Source organism: Atractosteus spatula, chromosome 6 (assembly GCF_055471065.1).
Source record: "Atractosteus spatula isolate fAtrSpa1 chromosome 6, fAtrSpa1.hap1, whole genome shotgun sequence".
Lineage (NCBI taxonomy): Eukaryota > Metazoa > Chordata > Actinopteri > Semionotiformes > Lepisosteidae > Atractosteus > Atractosteus spatula.
The window spans coordinates 20,224,307-20,243,534 of record NC_142711.1 but is presented as its reverse complement, the minus strand read 5'-3'; the positions used below and the strand labels follow the sequence as shown (position 1 = coordinate 20,243,534).

The 19,228-nt window shown below is 37.8% G+C and overlaps 1 protein-coding gene across 1 annotated transcript in view; it reads right to left on the bottom strand.

Moving 5' to 3' along the window:
* Positions 1-19,228, bottom strand: part of myo3a (myosin IIIA) — a 103,804-nt gene that overhangs the window by 80,368 nt on the left and 4,208 nt on the right. The window contains exons 2-3 of the mRNA XM_088918461.1: positions 17,390-17,573; positions 15,459-15,593 (exon numbers count right to left, since the gene is read on the bottom strand). Coding sequence (XP_088774587.1) covers positions 15,459-15,593; positions 17,390-17,573 — 319 coding nt within the window. The remainder of the gene's footprint in view (positions 1-15,458; positions 15,594-17,389; positions 17,574-19,228) is intronic.

Sequence of the window (19,228 nt, the reverse complement as noted above, 5' to 3'; positions counted from 1 at the left end):
TCCTACGAGCAAAGTAAAGGCAAAACAAAGACTGAGAATGGAAAACAAAAACTGGTTATTAAGTTATTTACTGTATGCCCATAAATAAATTAGTATTTTTAATTCATTTTCAAAATTGAAATCTAATTTCTTATCATGTTTTTTGAATGATTTTAACTTGTGCTAAATTGGAGGATTGAGAAAAATGTGTTTTTTCATGGTCATAAAACATCACTTCATATACAGTATATGATGCCGTAAAAAAAAACATGGTTCAATATTAATTTACTGTATACTGCTTTAACATACAATACATCACATCAGATCCTGGTTAAAACTATTGTATTTACACCACTAAGGAGACTTACTACAGTATGTACAGTTAATATGAGGATTTGCTTCCTCTTAGTCTCTGACAAACTTGACATCATAATGGCAAAAAAAAGTAGAAGACATTTAGACATACTGTATCTAACTGTATACTCTTTAAGCAAACAGCAAGACCTAATGTTCTAAACCTATAACAAGATTCAACAAATTAGCTATTAAGAAGGTTCCACAAAATAATGATGCTCATTATCAAGCAAAGTTAAAGTATTTTATCAAATAAACTTATACTCAACTTTTCTTCCACAGCAACATCAAATTATTTTGCAAGTACTATGTACAGGCCCTGAAAAGGCTACATTAAATAAAGGTCAGACCACGCTGCAATGGTAGAAATGTGTATTTACAATCATCTCTTTTAAAACAGTTTTCAGAAATGTGAAAGCCATTTGCAACCTCATTTTAATTCTGCCTACAGGATATGCGTTTGCCATATCAGAATGTGGTATTATCTTTAAAATATTATCTTCTACCCTTTTAGTTGATTTAATTAAGTGCAGCATAGGGAGCACACATTTGCCTACACCACTTAATGCTCTGATTATAGATCTATAGATTATAGATCTACTGTACATCTATAATTTAGATGATAAATTAATCTAAAAAATATCGTAAACAATGCAAAGCTCTTTAATGTTATTGAGAGAGTCTCACCTTAAGTATCTTTGTTTGGAATTTTAAAGCACTGTACAGTATGTCCAAGCTGTAATAACAATGAAACAGGAAACTCTCTTAATAAATTACAATAACATTTAGTAAAAAGTCTTCAAACAGTTTAGGCCATCTGATGTTTTAACTTCAGGAAAGAATTAATTCTGAGCTTTAAAGCCTTCTGATTTAAGATCAATTTGCAGCGTGACTCAAAGCAAGGCACGCACCATATCTAATGCTAAGCAGTCAAAAACATTGCTGCAAGCCAGCTCTGGCTGACGTCAAGACTGACATCACACTTGATATCACCTGTCATCATTAAATTACATGGAGGGAGAGAGACACATTTTAATGTGAAAGCTAAGTAGTCCTGGCATTATACAATAAATGAAAGGTCTTATGACCAAGTCGGATCTGCGGGATTTTTGACGCAGGGACTTTTTAAGCTTTCACTGCAGATGTGAGATGGGAAAAGGGAGAGAGGGACAGATCTTTTTCATTTGTTGGAATCACTAATAAATTTGCTACAGCTGAGGACGTCTTAAAGGGGCTACAGTATGTCAAATCCAGCTAAAACAGACCAACAAAGTTCAAGGTGCAGGTGTAGTCCAGAATCATCGGGAGACTCGGTCACTAATTGTGTCACAATGTTTGTGATTGAGCAGTAGTTTTCTTTCATGTGGTAGAAGAAAAAGCCTGCATATGGCAGTGATCTTCCATTAAGAAATATTTTCATTAATGTCAATGTGAAAACCGGGGGGCGGTGGTCAACATTTTGAAAAAAAAAGTGTTCGGTATTCTGCAATCAGTCAGATATGATATATTTTTAACCTTTTGTTATTACAACCAATTACCATTAAGAAACTGTGAGGATCAATAATGCCTATAGCACCCTTAGAGCTACATTGTAGTTAATGCAGATGGTATAGTACATTGATTGAACACGTTATATTTTTTGTTCGAGTTTAGTTTAACTCTAATCATGTTTAACTCTGCAGTTTAGTTTGACACTACGCATGTTTGCTGTAGTGTCATGGTACTTTTAGCTGATCAGAAACAGCACCGATTAGACAACTGCTGCCAGCTCAGACTGCGTGTTTACATTGTACAGTGCATACTGAAGTATTCTTTGTGTTGCAATTATCCACTAGACAATTTAGTATTCTTTCCTGCCGTCCAATCGTTGGTTATAAAGCTAGGATGAAAGTCACGTTTCCATGTTTCTGAAGTGAGGTACTATAATTACATGTGGAATCAACAAAGGCTTTTTGAGTTGCCCATGAAGACCTAAAATGATAATTAAAATATCAGTAATACTATGTACTGATACACAAATAAGACTTCTGCATAAAATTCTTTCAAAATATTCATCAGAATTATCTGATTTTGTTGCTGGGTGCCTAAAAGTAAAAAATATTTACAGTATATTTTCAAACTCTTGTATGTGCTTTAACCTTGTTACTTTGAAATCAGTGAGGTGATCTTACAGTTTAGAATCTAGCCAAATAAACTTTCTCTCTGTTTACAGAACTGTATTGGACTGTATTTAATTGGTTTAAAAACAGACTTTAGGATAGAGGAATCCCTTCAGTACCTGGAATGGACTTTGACTATTTTTGACCCACAGAAAAATCATTTTGGCAAGCTAAAAGATAAGTGTCTTAAGACTTGCTGTAAAAATAAACTTCCTTCTTTCTTTGTGGTTTGGTACTGAGAAAGGTAGAAACGTCACTGACAGATGTCTACATGTGAAAATCCGCAGTCCTTGCAGGTGAGTTTAATCAAAGTGTGACACCAGCGGTGCCCCCTGGCAGTTTGGAACGGCAAACATGAAAGTTTTTTAAGAACAATGTTTTTCTAAGTTTCAGTTTTGAGGATGATTATTCTTACAGTGTCAATTAACAGTTTTTTTACATTTGATTCATCTTCTTTGCTTTGAAAAATGATGAACTCGGTTATTCACTGATTAAATTATTGAATTATTTGCTCTTATTCCCTGGTTAACTAAGACCTTAATTAATTCCTCCAGACACCAGCTTGCTTGCACACCACCTCTTCTATGAGTGAGTTTATTGACCTTTCTGTTGTATTTGGCTTTCTACTGTCGTTCAGTAGCTGCTACATTCACGGCGTACATTAAACTCCAGACCTGAGCATCAGTTGTCTGCATCTACTTTCTGCACCCTGTATTTAAACACATACATTGGTGCTTTACTGTAAGTCCTTTTAATTTTTCACTCAAGTGACTATTAGCTCTAGATATGGCTAATGATCAATGTCTGCTTCCTGGAAATTCACGTCATGATTTTGACTTTATCAGTTCATATTTCCCTTTATACAGTATGTCCAACCTCCTTCAAAATAGTTTTTACATTTTGCAATCCCCTATCAACAGTTGTGCAACACACAGACACTTTTTAAAGAGGAGTGGCTTTTTTTAAACTGTATGCTCAAGCGTTATGGCTTCTATTTCTGTTTCATCCTGACGTTTATGGTTTTACACCATCAATCACCTTCATCTTCACCCTCTACCATAAAATGACAGGTTTGCTGAGCAGACAAGACTCTAGCAGCAGAGGGTGAGAGCTAGTCTATTGTGCAGTGTTATTATTTACACACCAGTAATGAGCCGGTGTCCAATTTCCACAGACGTTTTCATGAGAGGTCCATGCAAACAATGGGTCTTTAAACCCTATTGTGCATTTATGAAGCCAGAGTACACTGCCTGAGATCTGTGAGAAAGGTTTTCCTTTCAAAGGGCTAGAGAATCAATAAAGTAATCAGAGCTTAAAGGACAGAAGAGATTCTGATTATTTGAGAGAATTAAACAATGACAACAGGCAGGCCCTAGGAGGGGGGAGGGGAGGGCAGCAGGGCCATTTAGCCTAGGTCTCACCTCAGCCCAGGGTGCATGGACCTCCACTTTAACCCTCTGGCTGTGTTTCTCGACTTGAGGTGAATTTGGAACTTTTACCATGAACTGTGATTCTCGACTAAAGTCCACGGCTGTGAGAAAACGTCCCCCGTTCAGTGCTGACTCTACCATTCTTGAGGAGTTTCAAAATGCCCGCCTTAATCCTCCCATCATGCCATTCTTTACATTAAGAAATCTTTTACCCCTCTTCCCAAACAAGGAGGGGGCCTCACAATGTGAAATGGCCCAGGCCTCACCTGAGCTCTGGGAGGGCCTGGCAACAGGCATAGAGGTACAGTAGCTGGATTGTGTTTACGTGCAGATGTTATAGCGGGCAATGGCAAGTGAAAGCAGTTGTATTTGAACTATGATGGACTTCTTTCATGACTGCTTTTCAGATTGTTTTCAAAACATTTTTTATTATACAGTCAGTGTTAGAGTATAAACCAAAACACTTTACCCCCACCCACATCTCCACTTTTCATTACCTTTCGCTGTTTCCCCAACCCCCACACCACACCACCATCTACTGTACAACCAGATCTCAATGCTCCATATTGGTTTTGACAGCATTAGACATCTCAATGGATACTCAACCATACAGAAATTACACAGAGGGGATTAACCGTTTAACTTCCTTTTCCACCATCATTTATACTCTGCCACCTTATCTCTAATGCCATATTTTATTTTCTCAAAATGTTTGTGTACTGATCTCCTCGAGCAGAATTGTAGCAAAATGTTTAGCTATTTGTAAACGACGTACATTTATTTTCTACAGTTGATGAAAGACATTGTAACAATATTCTTTTCAACAGAAGAGATGGACGTGGTGTATAATCACAGCTCTGTACAGGGCTTAAAATAATTATAGCTAGTAATGATAAAAAAAACCATCCTATATCCAGAGGGTAATGGATAGGTTGTGCTAAAGTGGCATCTAGTGAATGCTCAATGGGTGCTAATTGCGTACAGAAAAGATGTATGTCATTGTAAAATGCTGCAATTGCATGACACTGCTTAGTAAATATAGCTAAGCCTGACATTGCAATAAGTATTATTGCAGTATTGCAATAACACTAGAATTAATATGCTTGGAAAATTGGAATTCAGATGACAAAATCAGCTGGTCAAGAATGAACAAATTTGCACTTAAATTACATACAGTAACTTTGCCCTATGAAGGGAATATACAGTATAACTTCTATAATTCTGACCAATACTGGCAAAGACTAAATTATACTTTTACTAGCACTCTACCTACAGTATACAGTAACATATGGCAGTGATTTCCATTGACGTTTTACATATGCTTACGTTCACAGTCAGATACATGGCATCTATTTTATACTGTGACATACTGTCAGGTTTATGAAAAACTACTGCAAGCAAAATAAAAATCCAAGGGAAGCATTAAAGGATGACCGGCTAACTTCACCACATCACTCTATTTATCTTACGGATAGAGTTCAAAGCAATTACTGAAGGTTATCATCATGAACTGCTTCATAATGGTTATGTACATCTCACATTTTATTGGAAACAAATGTGCCTGTGATGGAGCTGCTTTGACAGTTAATCAAAGTCAGCAGTGCTATTATCATTTTACAATGATACATTACCACACAATCGAATGTGTGATAGTAAATCCACAAAATGAAGATACCATTTCTGAAATAAGACATCTGTTATTATTATTTACCTGAATCCAAGATACTCTGCAATTGGACTATTTTTGCATGAAAATCTTTTTAAAACGAGCATTGGCCAGATGAATGTTCAAGTGTGTCTGGATCTCAAGGATTAGGGCAAAGCAGTGAACCCTTGTGTTCTAGTAGAAAACTGAGTCTTCAAATGAAGGGGCTGCAGTCACAGCCAGCCTGCTATGAGAGGACACCAAAGGCCTCTAATTACTGTAAATAGATCCACTAGGTGTACATTTGTTAATTATTATATTACTGGTAACAAGTGGATGAACTAACATTCTCAATTGGGTGTAATTGGAGGCTGTGTTCTAAAAAACGGTGTTAGTGATGGCTAGATTTTTTAAACACCCTATTTTTTTGTAAGACTCCTCCCTACTTCAACGGTCATGGTGAGTGTTCCTACTGCAGGCAGTGTTCCCTGGAACCCCTGTAGCTGATGGAAGGCTCTGTCATACCCACAATTACCAAACAAGTAATTCCCATAAGACACATTATTCAGATAATGTTGAGCTTGCTGGTGCTGAAAATGTTCCTGTTACACATACTGTACCTCAGACTAAATTCACACAGATGCATTTGAAACAAGAAACAAGAAGCAGGACATTACTTTTTGGACTTCGCTCGCAGAAACAAGAGAATAACAAACGCTTGACTTTATTTCTCTAAGTAATCGCCCTTCCTCTTAACTCATTTAGCCTATTCGTCCAGTCTCTTAAATTCCTGGAAACATGTCATCAGGAAATAGTAATATGAAGAGGAGAATTCAGGAATAAATAAGTCAGAGTTAGAGTATGTGTGAGCTGTAGGGCTGAGGTTTCCACTGTCCAAGCCCACATTGGCGAAATACTGCCTATGTAACCCTGAACTTCAGAAGTGCTGCATGGTCATTAAGCAAAATGGTGTCTCATGTCAAATGCCATCTTGATTTATTCTGGATAATTTTATGCAGCTAGAAAAGCAACTTTTTATATATTGACTTCTAAGTATTTGAAACTCTTACAATGCTGGCATTAATCTTGCATCTGAGACTAAAATGTACAGTATAGCCTCCTTGGTGATGGAGATACCAAGGGCTTGCATTGCTTTGATTCAGGATTGGTCTCAGGGTTCCAGTGTAATCCAAAATTCCAGCAGCCATATCACCCTGCAGCTCCCAGCTGACAGCCCACTGAAGCTCAGCAGGAGTGAGCCTGGCCAGGACCTGGAGGGGAGACTCCTGGGAAAGCTAAGGTTGCTGCTGGAAGAGATGTTAGTGGGGCCAGCAGGGGGCGCTCACCCTGTGGTCTGTGCGGGTCCTAATGCCCCAGTATAGTGATGGGGACACTATGTTGTCAAAAGGTGCTGGCCTTCAGATGAGATGTACTGTAAAACTGAGGTCTTGACTCTCTGTGGTCATTAAAAATCCCAAAAAAGCTCGAAAAAAGTAGGGGTGTTACCCAGGGTCCTGGACAGTTTTCCCATTGGCCTTTATCAACCATGGCCTCTTAATAATCCCCATCTAAGAACTGGCTTCATCACTCTGTTGTCCTCACCACTGACAGCTGATGTGTGGTGAACAGACAGGCACACTATGGCTGTATCTCATCATCCAAGTGGGTGCTGCACATTATTATTAGCAATATTATTATTATTATTATTGACATAAGACTCCACAATCTGATTTTATAGAGCAACCATCTAGAAGAAGAAGGTGTCCATGGATAGTGGTTCAAAAGCTTCTAAGAGAAATTCCATTCTTCTAAAACATAGAGATTATTTGTAGACTGGCCGTGACAGAAGGTCACAGGCTTGGGGGTATTTTCAGTCAGTTTTGATGCATGTTTAAACTCCTTCACCTATTATGTGATTGTGGAATAATAAGGATCACCTTCACAAACTTTGATGAATGCAGACTTTGAAAAGTCTATTTTTCACTGACTTCAGACAGAAGGGAATGCCATTAGTCATCCATTGAATGCTGATATGAATATGAATTTAGGCATGAATTATGGCTATATAGGCAATTGTCCATTAGGAAAGAATAGGAACTGGTGAAAAGGCACACTCTAAGAATCTGAGTGAAAACCTTTTTTAATGACAATCTTGCCTTATAGGTAACAGAAATGTAATATATGTTTTATGCTTCTTTCTCAAAACATCAAACATATTTCCACATAGCATGCCAGTACTGAAACTTTAACTTGGAAACCTCTTCCAGTTTTTGAATTTAAGAAAATAATGTAAGGAAATAATCAAATCATAATTACTTGCATTTTACAGCACGTTTTCGCCCAAATGATCCCTAAGCATATACAGTATGTAAAGACCCACTTAAACCACCTCTAAAGTGCTAATCAGGTGGAAAATTAATAAATTGCTTCGCCAAATACAATACATATCTACATCATGTAGATATGATTATTCACCCCAAAGGGGGAATATAGTCAGGGCAATATAATTAACATCCATTCTGTTGCAAAAGATGCAATGGGAGTTTCAGGATCTCCGTTTCATTCCTCATCCAGTGTGAACCCTGTGTCCCCAATCACCATGCTAAGGCACTGATCTTAAAGCTGAAGTCCATAGGGAAGAGAGCCACCTTCAGGCTAAACAGGACTCCGTAGAGCAGCAGTCTAATGACTTTCTTAGAGGTTTTTAAATCTGGAAAACAATTATATACAGTAAATGATGTGATTTTGTAAAAATTATTGTTTTAGATCAAACTGTCATTTTATGGAAATACTTGAAAAAACATATTAAAGAAGGTTGTGTCTGGCGGCACATATTTCTTAATTCTTTCTTTTTCCCCAGGTTTAGTTGACAGCGGCTCTAACGTCTCTCAGCAGTGGGATAGTTTAACATCTTTTGACCAGACCTCTTGCACAAGCTAGACCTCAATGTCAAAATCAGCTGCTGTAATGTAGACCTTTGCGCCATAACCTCTGATCTCTAGATCGGATTAACACAGAACGCAACAGGCATATTCGGTGTTAGCGAATGTAAAATTGAAAACCCTCAAACTGATCTGCAGCTGCATTGCAAGAGTTCTGCAAAATGACTTGCACTCATTTAAAAAGGGGAGCATCCACAATTTAAGTTGTCCCTGTTACGCTTGATTTTTTTAAAAATTGGAAGCATATCATCTGTGACAAAATGTAAAAAACAACAACAACAACAACAACAATCCTTTTATTTCATTAGGGACAACATCCCTAATGAGCATTCATTAGGGACAACATGAATGCTTTGTGAAGGCTTGATAAGAAAAAGTGTGGCTTAACCTGCTTGGTTAATGGGCAGCCTCCTGGCCACAGGACAAGGAAACATGAGCCCCATTCCGAGAGGCGTGAAGCAAGGGGGAGCCGCGAGGTGGAGATGTTGTGGAGGAGGGATGCTTGAGACAAACGTGAAGGGAGGAGTTTGAGTTCAGTCTATGGTCTGGCGATGATGGTGATTTGGTGCAGCTGTGTGAAACTGACTTGTTGTTATCTCTCCCAAACTTCAGTTCATGGCTTTCATTTAGTAAACACACTAAAGCTAAATTAGTGTTAGGCAAGTGAAGTTCCAATGAAAAGTAGAAAGCATAACTAAGTGGTTACAAAATAATCGAGGTTATTAATATGTCTGTAATGAATGTCAAAGCCATTAGTTGAGGAATAATGCAATTCTGATTAAGTACAACAGGAAAGGGAGATAAACACAAAATGCAAATATAAGAAAAGAAAGAATGCAAAAAGAATGGTTTCAGGAACAAATCCACATGATTGGGAACTATGTAGTCAAGAACATGTACACTATGATAATCTACAAATCTTACTGAATTCCTGATAAGGAGCCATTAGTATAACTGAAATATCAATAGTTATTTGAAAACAAAATACTGAAAAGGTTTTTGGCTAGCATTTTATCACAGGTACTGTACTGCCCCGAAACTGTTGTCAATTGTAAAAGAGTGTACAAGGAGGAACAGACGTGAAGCCTACAGAGAAGCAAAAATCTGGGACAAGATAATTGCCTGCAGGCTACCTCAAAGTAGAGAAGAGTACTTTACCAAGCTTACTAAATTACCTCTGCCAGAACAAAGTAAGACTGAACTGCAATGGATATTATAAGGAATGCAGTATTTTACATCATTAAGTGCAAACCAACAGAAGAGAAAAACGCTTCTAGAAAACACTTTCTAGAAAAGACAAAATCTTTGCTTGAAGGGCCAAAGGTAAGCCTTTACTAATTGCGCTTTAAATGGCATCTGATTTCACATTTAATCTCATCGTATCAAACGATGTAATAAAGAGATGTCTAGGAGAGTCTGGTATGGGAGAGGTAGTTACTGCTGAAACACCATGGCTCAGATGTGGAACCTATCAAACAAATATCTGAACATGAAACCCTTATGACTGATCAAACTGCAACAAAGTGTCTCGTTCAAGAGTAAACTGTCAAGTGTTTGCCAGAATGCTGTACAAGTAAAAAATAGACATGCCAGTGTGAAGGTCTGGGGATGGATTACTGGTGTAATCCCCAGAGAAACATACAGCATAAGACAAAGGAGAGCAGACATTCTGTTCTTCAAGATCATGCACTATAAAAGGCTCACAAAGGTGACTTGTGGATGAAGGGCTTATTTGTCAATAAAGTAATGCCCCTATAAAACTCTTTTGCAGTTTCTTTTGAGATGGGAAAACAAATTGATTGTTAGTTACTGTATATTTCAGTACGATATTCAGGTGGACAAGGGGAAAACAAATCTATAGTACAAATCTTAGAGTGAGCGCTGATGAACGTACATTATGACATTTTAACAAATTAATCTCCAGTAAGGTTTGAAAAGGCCTATTACACAGTACATGCAATTAACAATTTTCTTTCTCAAAACAAACTCAATTTCAAGTAAAAGTCTGCTATCAATGATCAAAATCTGTTATCGGTATTAAATTCATATCCACAAAGGTTCTATTTCAGAGACACAGGAACAAAGAGGGAAGCTACAAGCCCAATTTAGGCCATCCATGTGTTGAAGCAGTGGCAACATGGAGGGTCCAATTGGTAGGAGACTGGGATATAATTTGAGGTCAAGCAGAATTTGAGAAGAGCTCCTTTGATCACACAAGTGCATGGGAAATGATACTTCAGAGTGCAGAAGAGTAACCATGGAGATTGTTTTCCCTTCTTTTCTGATTTACAATTGCTCCATGACAGGCTACATGACTTTTACTGTAGGTTTAGCTATTATGCATTGGATTCCTAATTTGTACAGGCAAGTTTTATTCTGCAACAGGGGCATACATTTACTGTATATTTACTGGGTTGCTGGGTAAATTACTGTATATGCACCTATGGAATGAAACCAGCAGTATAATTTAAAAGTGTGTAGTGATTCCTCGGTAACATTTTCATGTGTTTGCATTTTTATTTTTTACCTCATTATATAATGAAATTAAAATTGTTGAGGCAGCTTCCATAACCCACTTACAACTGAAGCTCACACAAGCAGCTGAGAGATTAATTCTGATTTAGGAAGCTCATTTCACAAGTGATGATTAATTGGTTAATTAATTCCTAAATCAATTATTTTTAATCAATCAGCAACCAAGAGTTAAATATCTGTAGTAGTCCTAGAGTACTATGTATAACATAATGACAACAGAGGTTGACAGTTCTCTAGTAGTACTCTGCATCCAATCAGATGTCCATTACTGTTCATTTTTCTGTGGCTATTGTCTAGCCATAAGACTACAAATGGATGAACAAAGATAAAAACACTTCAATTCTCTTTTAATCTTTCTTAATACTTTTCAGAAGAAGAGTGTTTTATCACACATTGACCTCTAGTATGTTGCTTCCACACAAACGGTTTCAAAGGCAAATGAAATGTGAAACCTGGGTGCAAAAGGTCACTTCAGCTTGTCTGCTTGGAAATGACATTACAGGTTGTGTCCTGTAGTGACCATTCTTTCAAATGTTTCAAATTTGAACTAGTGGGATCAAAAAATCTGATATAACCCCATCTATGTATATAAGAGAAAATATATAAGAATGTCTGATAACAGTTCTTTAAACATTAATCTGTATAGATTTATATTGATGGTGATGATGATGTTGATGATAATGATGACAAAAAGCAGTTAAGAAAGGTTTCATTTCAATTGCGAGTATTTCTGTCCCTCTACCCTGTTCAGTAGTTAGTAGCTAATTGATTAAGGGATCTCATCCAGCTGTTTCTTCAAAATATTGACTTCAGCAGGACTGGTTAACTTGTTTCACAATCCCATGACCCTCCCTGAAGGTAATGAAGTGCTTCCTGTTCTCACTTGTAAATGCACTTCCACTTACAGTATTTGTCCATTCAAATTTGTCTTATAGCGGTCACGATCTTAATCCCTCCTCTTAAGGGCGCTCCAGCTCTTTCATATTTTACCTGATTACTTTCACCTGCCCCCTGTTCTGCCCCTCCTTATTTAAGCCTGGCGCTCTCGCTATTCTGGGCTCAGCATTGGGAGATGGACGCCCGGAAGCCTGCCTACCAGCGGGTCCAGGAGAGACCTGACAGCACAGGCTTCATCACGGCGTCCTGACCATCTGTGTCCGGGGCTCGGAGCGCCTGGCATCGTCATCCTGTTTTCATTCCCTGTCCCTGCACCGGATCTTACCCTCGTCTTTTCTTGTCTCGATTGGACCACCCGGTTTTGGACTTTTGGACTTCGCCCCGGATTTCCCCCCTGGACTCCTTGGACTAGTTTGCCTTGGCCACGCCCGCCGAGCACCAGATCACCATCTTCACGCCCCCCTGTCTGTCAACCTGCTCTGATCCTCGTAGTCTCCTCCCCGTTGTCCTACTCCACTTACTTCCGGATTATACCGTCTGCACAGGGTCCTGAACAACGCTTCACGGGAGCCTGGACCGGCTCCCGTTACAATAGAACAGGTTGTACTAAAGTTGCATCCCGCCCTGAGCTACAGTACATTACAAAAGGAAAATCACCTTTCATGGAACACCTACTGTATGCTTTATCTGACTTTCTGCCCTTTTCATGAAATGATACTTGAAATGAATGCCACTGAGCAGGGTTTATCTAAGAGGAATGTTAATGTTGCTTTTACATCCATTTAATTGAAAGAAGATCTTCTACTTTGTTAAAGCTATCATTCATCCCACTAATCTCCCAAACTGGCTGGAGTCCTGTACGACCAAATTAGTACACTGCCAACAGGAGGTCATCAAATAACATTTCCACCTCCACTACATTATATACAGTACACAGCGCATTGCTGCCCATTGTTCATTCTTTCATTGGACACTAGCAAGGGTCTTGACTGGCCAAGAGGGAATATATATTGTGAATTCTAAATGTTATGGGTTTGGGATTGGGATTTGTTGCTGTCCATAGGCAGCAAATGCTCCTCCCAAATTTTTATTTCCAGGAGGCGTTCCCAGGGATGTCCATCTTCACCTGGTTTTACTTGTCTGACTGCTCAGGCAATGATGTCCCCCATATTTTTGGTAACATTGCTCAGATTTTTAATATCTTTGATGGTGATCCGCTAGCTATCACATTGATTTATATCAATGCTATACTAGGTTATAAAATTAGTTGGCTCCTGTCTGCATTTTTACAGGTAAATTTTACAATGGAGAAAGCAATCATGTCCAGTTTGACCAACCATCATGTGGTCGGTCAGACACTTTAGGTAAGTTGAGATTTACTTTAGTTTTCATTCATCCATCCATCCATTTTCTAACCACTTTATCCCATACCATGTTGCAGAGGAGATGGAATATATCCTGGTAAGCAATGCGTGCAAGGCAGGACACATCCTGGATGGGACGCCAGTCCATCCAAGGGCAGACAGACACAAACACAAGCGCACACACACCCTCACACCTGGGCCAATTTCTCAGAACCCAATTAGCCTACATGTCTTTGGACTGTGGCAGGAAACCAGAACAACCGTCAGAAACCCAGAAAACATACAAACTCCACACGGGTATTGGCCCTGGGGCCCGAATGCTAAACATTGCGCCACCATGCCATCCCTGTTTTCATTTATACGAGATGTAATTCCTACTTAACGAGAAAAGTTTCACTCTTACGAGCTGGGTTCTCCAAGAGTATTGCCAAAATTATTTTTTTTATTGCAGTTTCTCAGATGAGGAATTTACTATTTTCCTACATATTGCTTACGCATTGCCTAAAGACTTTAAGCACTTTACTCAACTAATTAACCAGAAATTTTAATTTTTTTAATGTTTAGATACAGTTCTTTGCTATATTGAGGTGAAATTAAGGTGTCTGAAGGAACATTTTTTACTTCTGGAGCCAATCAGATATATGAGAATTAATGGGAATTTAATTTCTGTTATTCAAGTTTTCACTTTCTGAGCGGTTTTGAGGGAACAAATTAAGATCGTATAACGAGGGATTATTGTACTTAATACTGTACAAATTGGCATTTATTCTCCCTATTTTGTATAATCAGAAAACAAATTGATTAACATTCAAGCAAATGATTTCTAACATGATTGGTTTTTGCTCATTCCTGGACTTGAAACAAGTGCTCTATACATTAGGAATGAAACAAGAGCATTGGATTATTCTATATTATTCTAGGGAGTTCAAGCAAATGTCTAAGCAATTGCTACTATTTGAACAGTAAAGATGAACAAAATTGCCTTGGACAATATTTGGTACAATATAAATCACAAAAATCCTAAACATTGAATGATTTTCTTCACACAGTGTCGTTGACCCTGTGGTCAAATCACAAAACAACTCACATATACGGTGAATCAAGATTACACCACTGTTAGATGAAACACGGATCCATAAGATTAAATATTGGAAAAGGAAGCTGCTTAACATATTGAGGTTGATGTGCAAATCAGAGTCTTCTGTGTTAGACAAACACCTGACATTTACAGAAATTTACAGAAAATTTCATTTCAGAAAAGCATTTTCAGTGACGGGGTATTTTATTTTTCTGAGCTGCAGGGTTTACTTCATACTGGTTACCCTGAGGATGGTGCTAAAAATGTTGTGGTGCAACAATTTTGGTCCCCTGAAGATTTAGAATTCAGCTGCTGCTTCTCCAAGCAGGATACAGGTGGATACAATGAATCCTTCAGGCACTGCTAATACGATGTGCTGCAAAGCCTCAGATGACTAAGACTGTTATGCAATGCATATCGTACTGCGCACTGTATGCTAACCTGTTAATACACATGGTTGGCAGCTTTAGAACACCACGTAATGCCATCAGCTTATTAGCTTGTGAATAGAAAGATTGCATGGTAAAGAAAGATGCCGGAAAAAAACAATCAGCAAATGTTATTAACCAAATGCAAAAAGCCACTGTCATTATAAATGGCTAAGGGGTTGCGTTTTCTGCTATACTGTGGAAATCTACTGGCAGGAGGCCAGTGCATCCATCTTAAAATTCAGATCATCTAAAGGGACAAATCATAGTTAAGAGATTAACTTTTCTGTGAGAACTGATAACTGACACTTTTTGCAATATTATTCTACAGCAGTAATCATCTTCATTATTCCTACTCTCAATCCCATTGACAGCTTCAAGCATTCAAATAATAATGAAAATGGTTGATAATATTTTTTTTTTCAGTCAAAGGGGCAAAAACCTTTTTAAAACAGAATAACACTCACTGTACACTGCGGGATTCATTTTTTATGACTGTGAGGTTGCACAACATCCTTACAAGATATTATAATTATGCACATTAAAAAATGCAAATGTTCAGTGCCAATTGAGGTGAATATCTGAGCAAAGAAATCAATCACTAAATGCCACGGGTAGTTGTTTCTTTGTTCCTGAAAGAAACGTACCTCTAGGACGAGCCACAGCTGATCTCCATTTTTCACATCTTTCTTGTAGAACATCCCATAAAACTTGACGACATTGGGGTGATCGGAGAGGGCTTTGAGGATGTTGTATTCAGCTTCAATTTCTTCATCAATGTCCTAGTTTCAAAGAACAACATTAATACTAAACATTTTATAAAAGGAAAAAAAAACTACCATAAAAACCCATAATAAACTAGTAGTGTTTATTACAGTTTGTGAAAGGCTCTCAGTGAAATTTATGACACGGAAATTTCATCCACCCATACTGGGCATCTGGTCTTCCTCTCTTTGAAATTAAACTAATTATTTTCTTAATTGATTTATACAAGTATTAATCCTGAAGCACTTCTAATCTGGTTGATGGCAAATTGGAGAATTTATGCCTCTTGGAAGATGCATCATTTCAATGGGGGTCCTTACAGTACGTGCAGCTGTTCACTCATCATTTAGAGAGAGTTAATAATTATCACACACCTTTCATTTGATCTGATTTCGCACACCTGTCTGTTACATACAACTGCATTCAAGAATGAAAACTGCTACACATGGCGCTTGCAGGGTAAAAATTAATCTCAAATGAACTGTACTATTTTGGTGCTGATGAAGTACGATCTGTTTTCTAAACACCTGTTTTTATTAGAAGATGATCAGAGCTCCAGGACAGATGTATAGATGAAGTCAGCAATGAAGGTGAGAGTGTAACTGAAGCTGACAGCTGTTCCACAGTACAGGGCAAAGGGAGAAAAAATCTCAAGATACCTAAACCCCAGATGTTTAGAAAGCATTCTTTTCACATAAATTTCATTTAAAAGATTCACACTAAACCAAAGGTTTGCTGGAATGATGAAGTAGAAATTAAGGACTTTCAATTCATGTAAATCAACCCAAAGTTTCCTAACCATTAAACACTGGTGAAAATAAGTAGCAGGCGTCACTACACATGAACACATTTGCAATGAATAACAAAGACTTAAACTGCAAAGTAAATTAAACTGCAAAGAGTCTTTGCTCTTATATTCTAGATACTAGTGTGTGTTATTACAGGAAGGTTAATAACCATGCCTTGCCAAGTTTTGTGTGCGAAAAATACATTACAGATACAAGTATTTATCATTTTGAAGCCTTACTACATATAGTATTTCTCCATAATTTGAAAGCCCAAGCTGTCACCTGAGTATTGACATGCTCATTCTGTTATTTTTCATCTAAATCTTGAAGGCCTCGAAAGGGTCAGTTAATTGAAATTGTCTTGCATTTAATGAATACAAAATAAAATCTCCTTCAAAAGATATTTTATACAATTTGGAAGATCCAGTGCTTCATGATTTAGAGGCTAATATTAGATCATGCACTCAGAACTGAAAATTCATAATTATTCTTCATAATGCATGTCAGCTAAAACTGTATGACAATCTATATTCAGTATGCTACTGGGGACTGAAGGAGTATAGATTTCCTTTATAATTTTCCACACAGAATATATATATATAAAATGCATGTTTACCACTAAAATATCCAACTTAAAGTCAGTTAAGAATACATATAAGTTTCAGTTGAACATTTTCGATACATCACTGTATTTTAGGAAAAGGTACAAAGCATAACCTTGCTGATTGACAAAATCGATCTGTCATCAGATGCGAAATATTTTGAATCCATTTGTTTCAGGAAAAAAACGATAGTACATAGTAATATAGTATTGTACAGTACATAGTGCGTAGTACAGTCATTATCATCGAAAGGTTTGGAAAAAATCTCCAAAGTAGATTTCTATATAAAGCTCTTGGCGCGTAAAAGAAGAATTATTTCTTCTTTTTAAAGAAGAAGTATTTGCTCTTACGTGAAAATGTGCAAAATAATATTCTATTTGAATTCTCATACTGTACATTTAATAGAACCCTTGACTTACGTACATGGATTGGATCCAGGACTTTGACTGCTGCTTTGCTTCCGCTGGTCTTGTTCAGTACTTTGAAGACTTTACCATATGTCCCTTTGCCAATTGTTTCAATTATTTCCCAAGTGTCAGAAGGATCAGGAAAGTTATCAAAGACAATCGATTTCCCAGATACCGGAAACATCTTCAAGAGTGATCTCCTAGAACGGGAAAAGTTAAAATTGTCATCCAGGGGGGATGGAGTTTTGCCGCTCATGGTCAGTTTAAAATTATTTGCACGGGCTAATTCCCTTCCACTCTGATTTTTAAAGGATCTCGTAAATATTGTTTTCCCGTCGAATTTTCCTTCCTATGTTTACGACAACACAAAGTATTGACTTAGAATGACAGCAAGCTTTTAATATATTTATCTTCCAAAGCACTTGTGTGAACATTGAAAAGGTCAAAGGAGAATTTGGTATTTAAATTGTCCGTGTCCTGTAAGCAAACTATGGTAGGCACTGTTGTTAGTTTTAAACACTGTGCAGGAACACTCTTTCAGGTGTTTTTAAAAAAATGGCACTTCTCTTTGAGATGTAAAGGGTGTACATTTTTTTCTGTAATGTTGACTTGTGTTCTGTGCAAAAAGCGTGAGCAGCATTTGGAATTTTGTACAAATTGCTGATCACCGTCAGATGTTTAAATGAATTATTTATTGTTTAAGTCCAGAAGTGTTCATACAGATCAGTTTCGAGAGTCAGCTGCCAATATTTCTTTTTAATCTGCCTAGGAGCAAATATAGCTTTCTCTTTTTGGCTCACTAATGAATTAGCTTTATTACTGTGCAGTACGTATCATATTTTAAACTGTATAAACTATAGGTGTTCGTTTTAATTCTGTCCTTCAATAGGAGGTTTGGGTGTGTGAAACTTTTCATTCGTATTTCAAAGCTGACATGTTCTGTGAGCTGTACGCAGAGGAGGTACTTTGACATAATAAACCATTTAGCCATGTTGTACAGAAATTAAATCATTTTAAAAAAAGGCTGAGAGGATATAAAAGTGGTGATATATTTATCTACCCCATCTATTTTCATTTTAAAAACAGGCAGAGAGGATATAAAAGTGGTGATATATTTATCTACCCCATCTATTTTCAGGAAGCCACTTTTCCAGGTGAGGATCATAGCAGGCAGAAGCATGTCTTGGGAAGCACAAAGCTCAAGGTTGGTTGGAGCACAGCGCTGCTCCCATCACCCTTGACACCAGTCTGTTAGATTTACATACTTCTATATGTAAATATCTTAAATATACACTGTGTATGCTCATATACTTGTGCCCCGACTAACTCTATTGGTAGCGCATGAGACCCATAATCTCAGGGTAGTGGGTTCGTGTCCCACGTCAGGCGCGAGGTTCTCTAATAACCCATACTGGGCAGCGGCAGTGTGGGGCGGTGCTGGTGGCAGTGGATCACGTTTCCGTGACAACGGCAACCACACTCGCACTCTCTGTACGTAAGAAAGGCCTGGCAATCTAATCCCGTATCTCGCCATGAAAACTCTATGGATAGTGACGGGGGAACTATCCACAGAGTCGCCATGAGTCGACACCGACTTGACGGCACTCGTCCCACCCCCCCTTCATGCACATATACTTAGTGTGTATAACCATAAATCCGTACTTTAGAGGCAATAAGGGAGAAACGTAAATCAAAATCAAAAGAAAGAGCACAGGCGGTCTTAAAAGCATAACGATCATTTAATGAAACTAAATGTTCAACAGAAAGAACTGTGCTATCAAGAATTGGGCCTTACACTCATGGTGAAGCAGAAGGAAATCAAAGAAACACAGGTAACAGTGAGAGCACATGAACG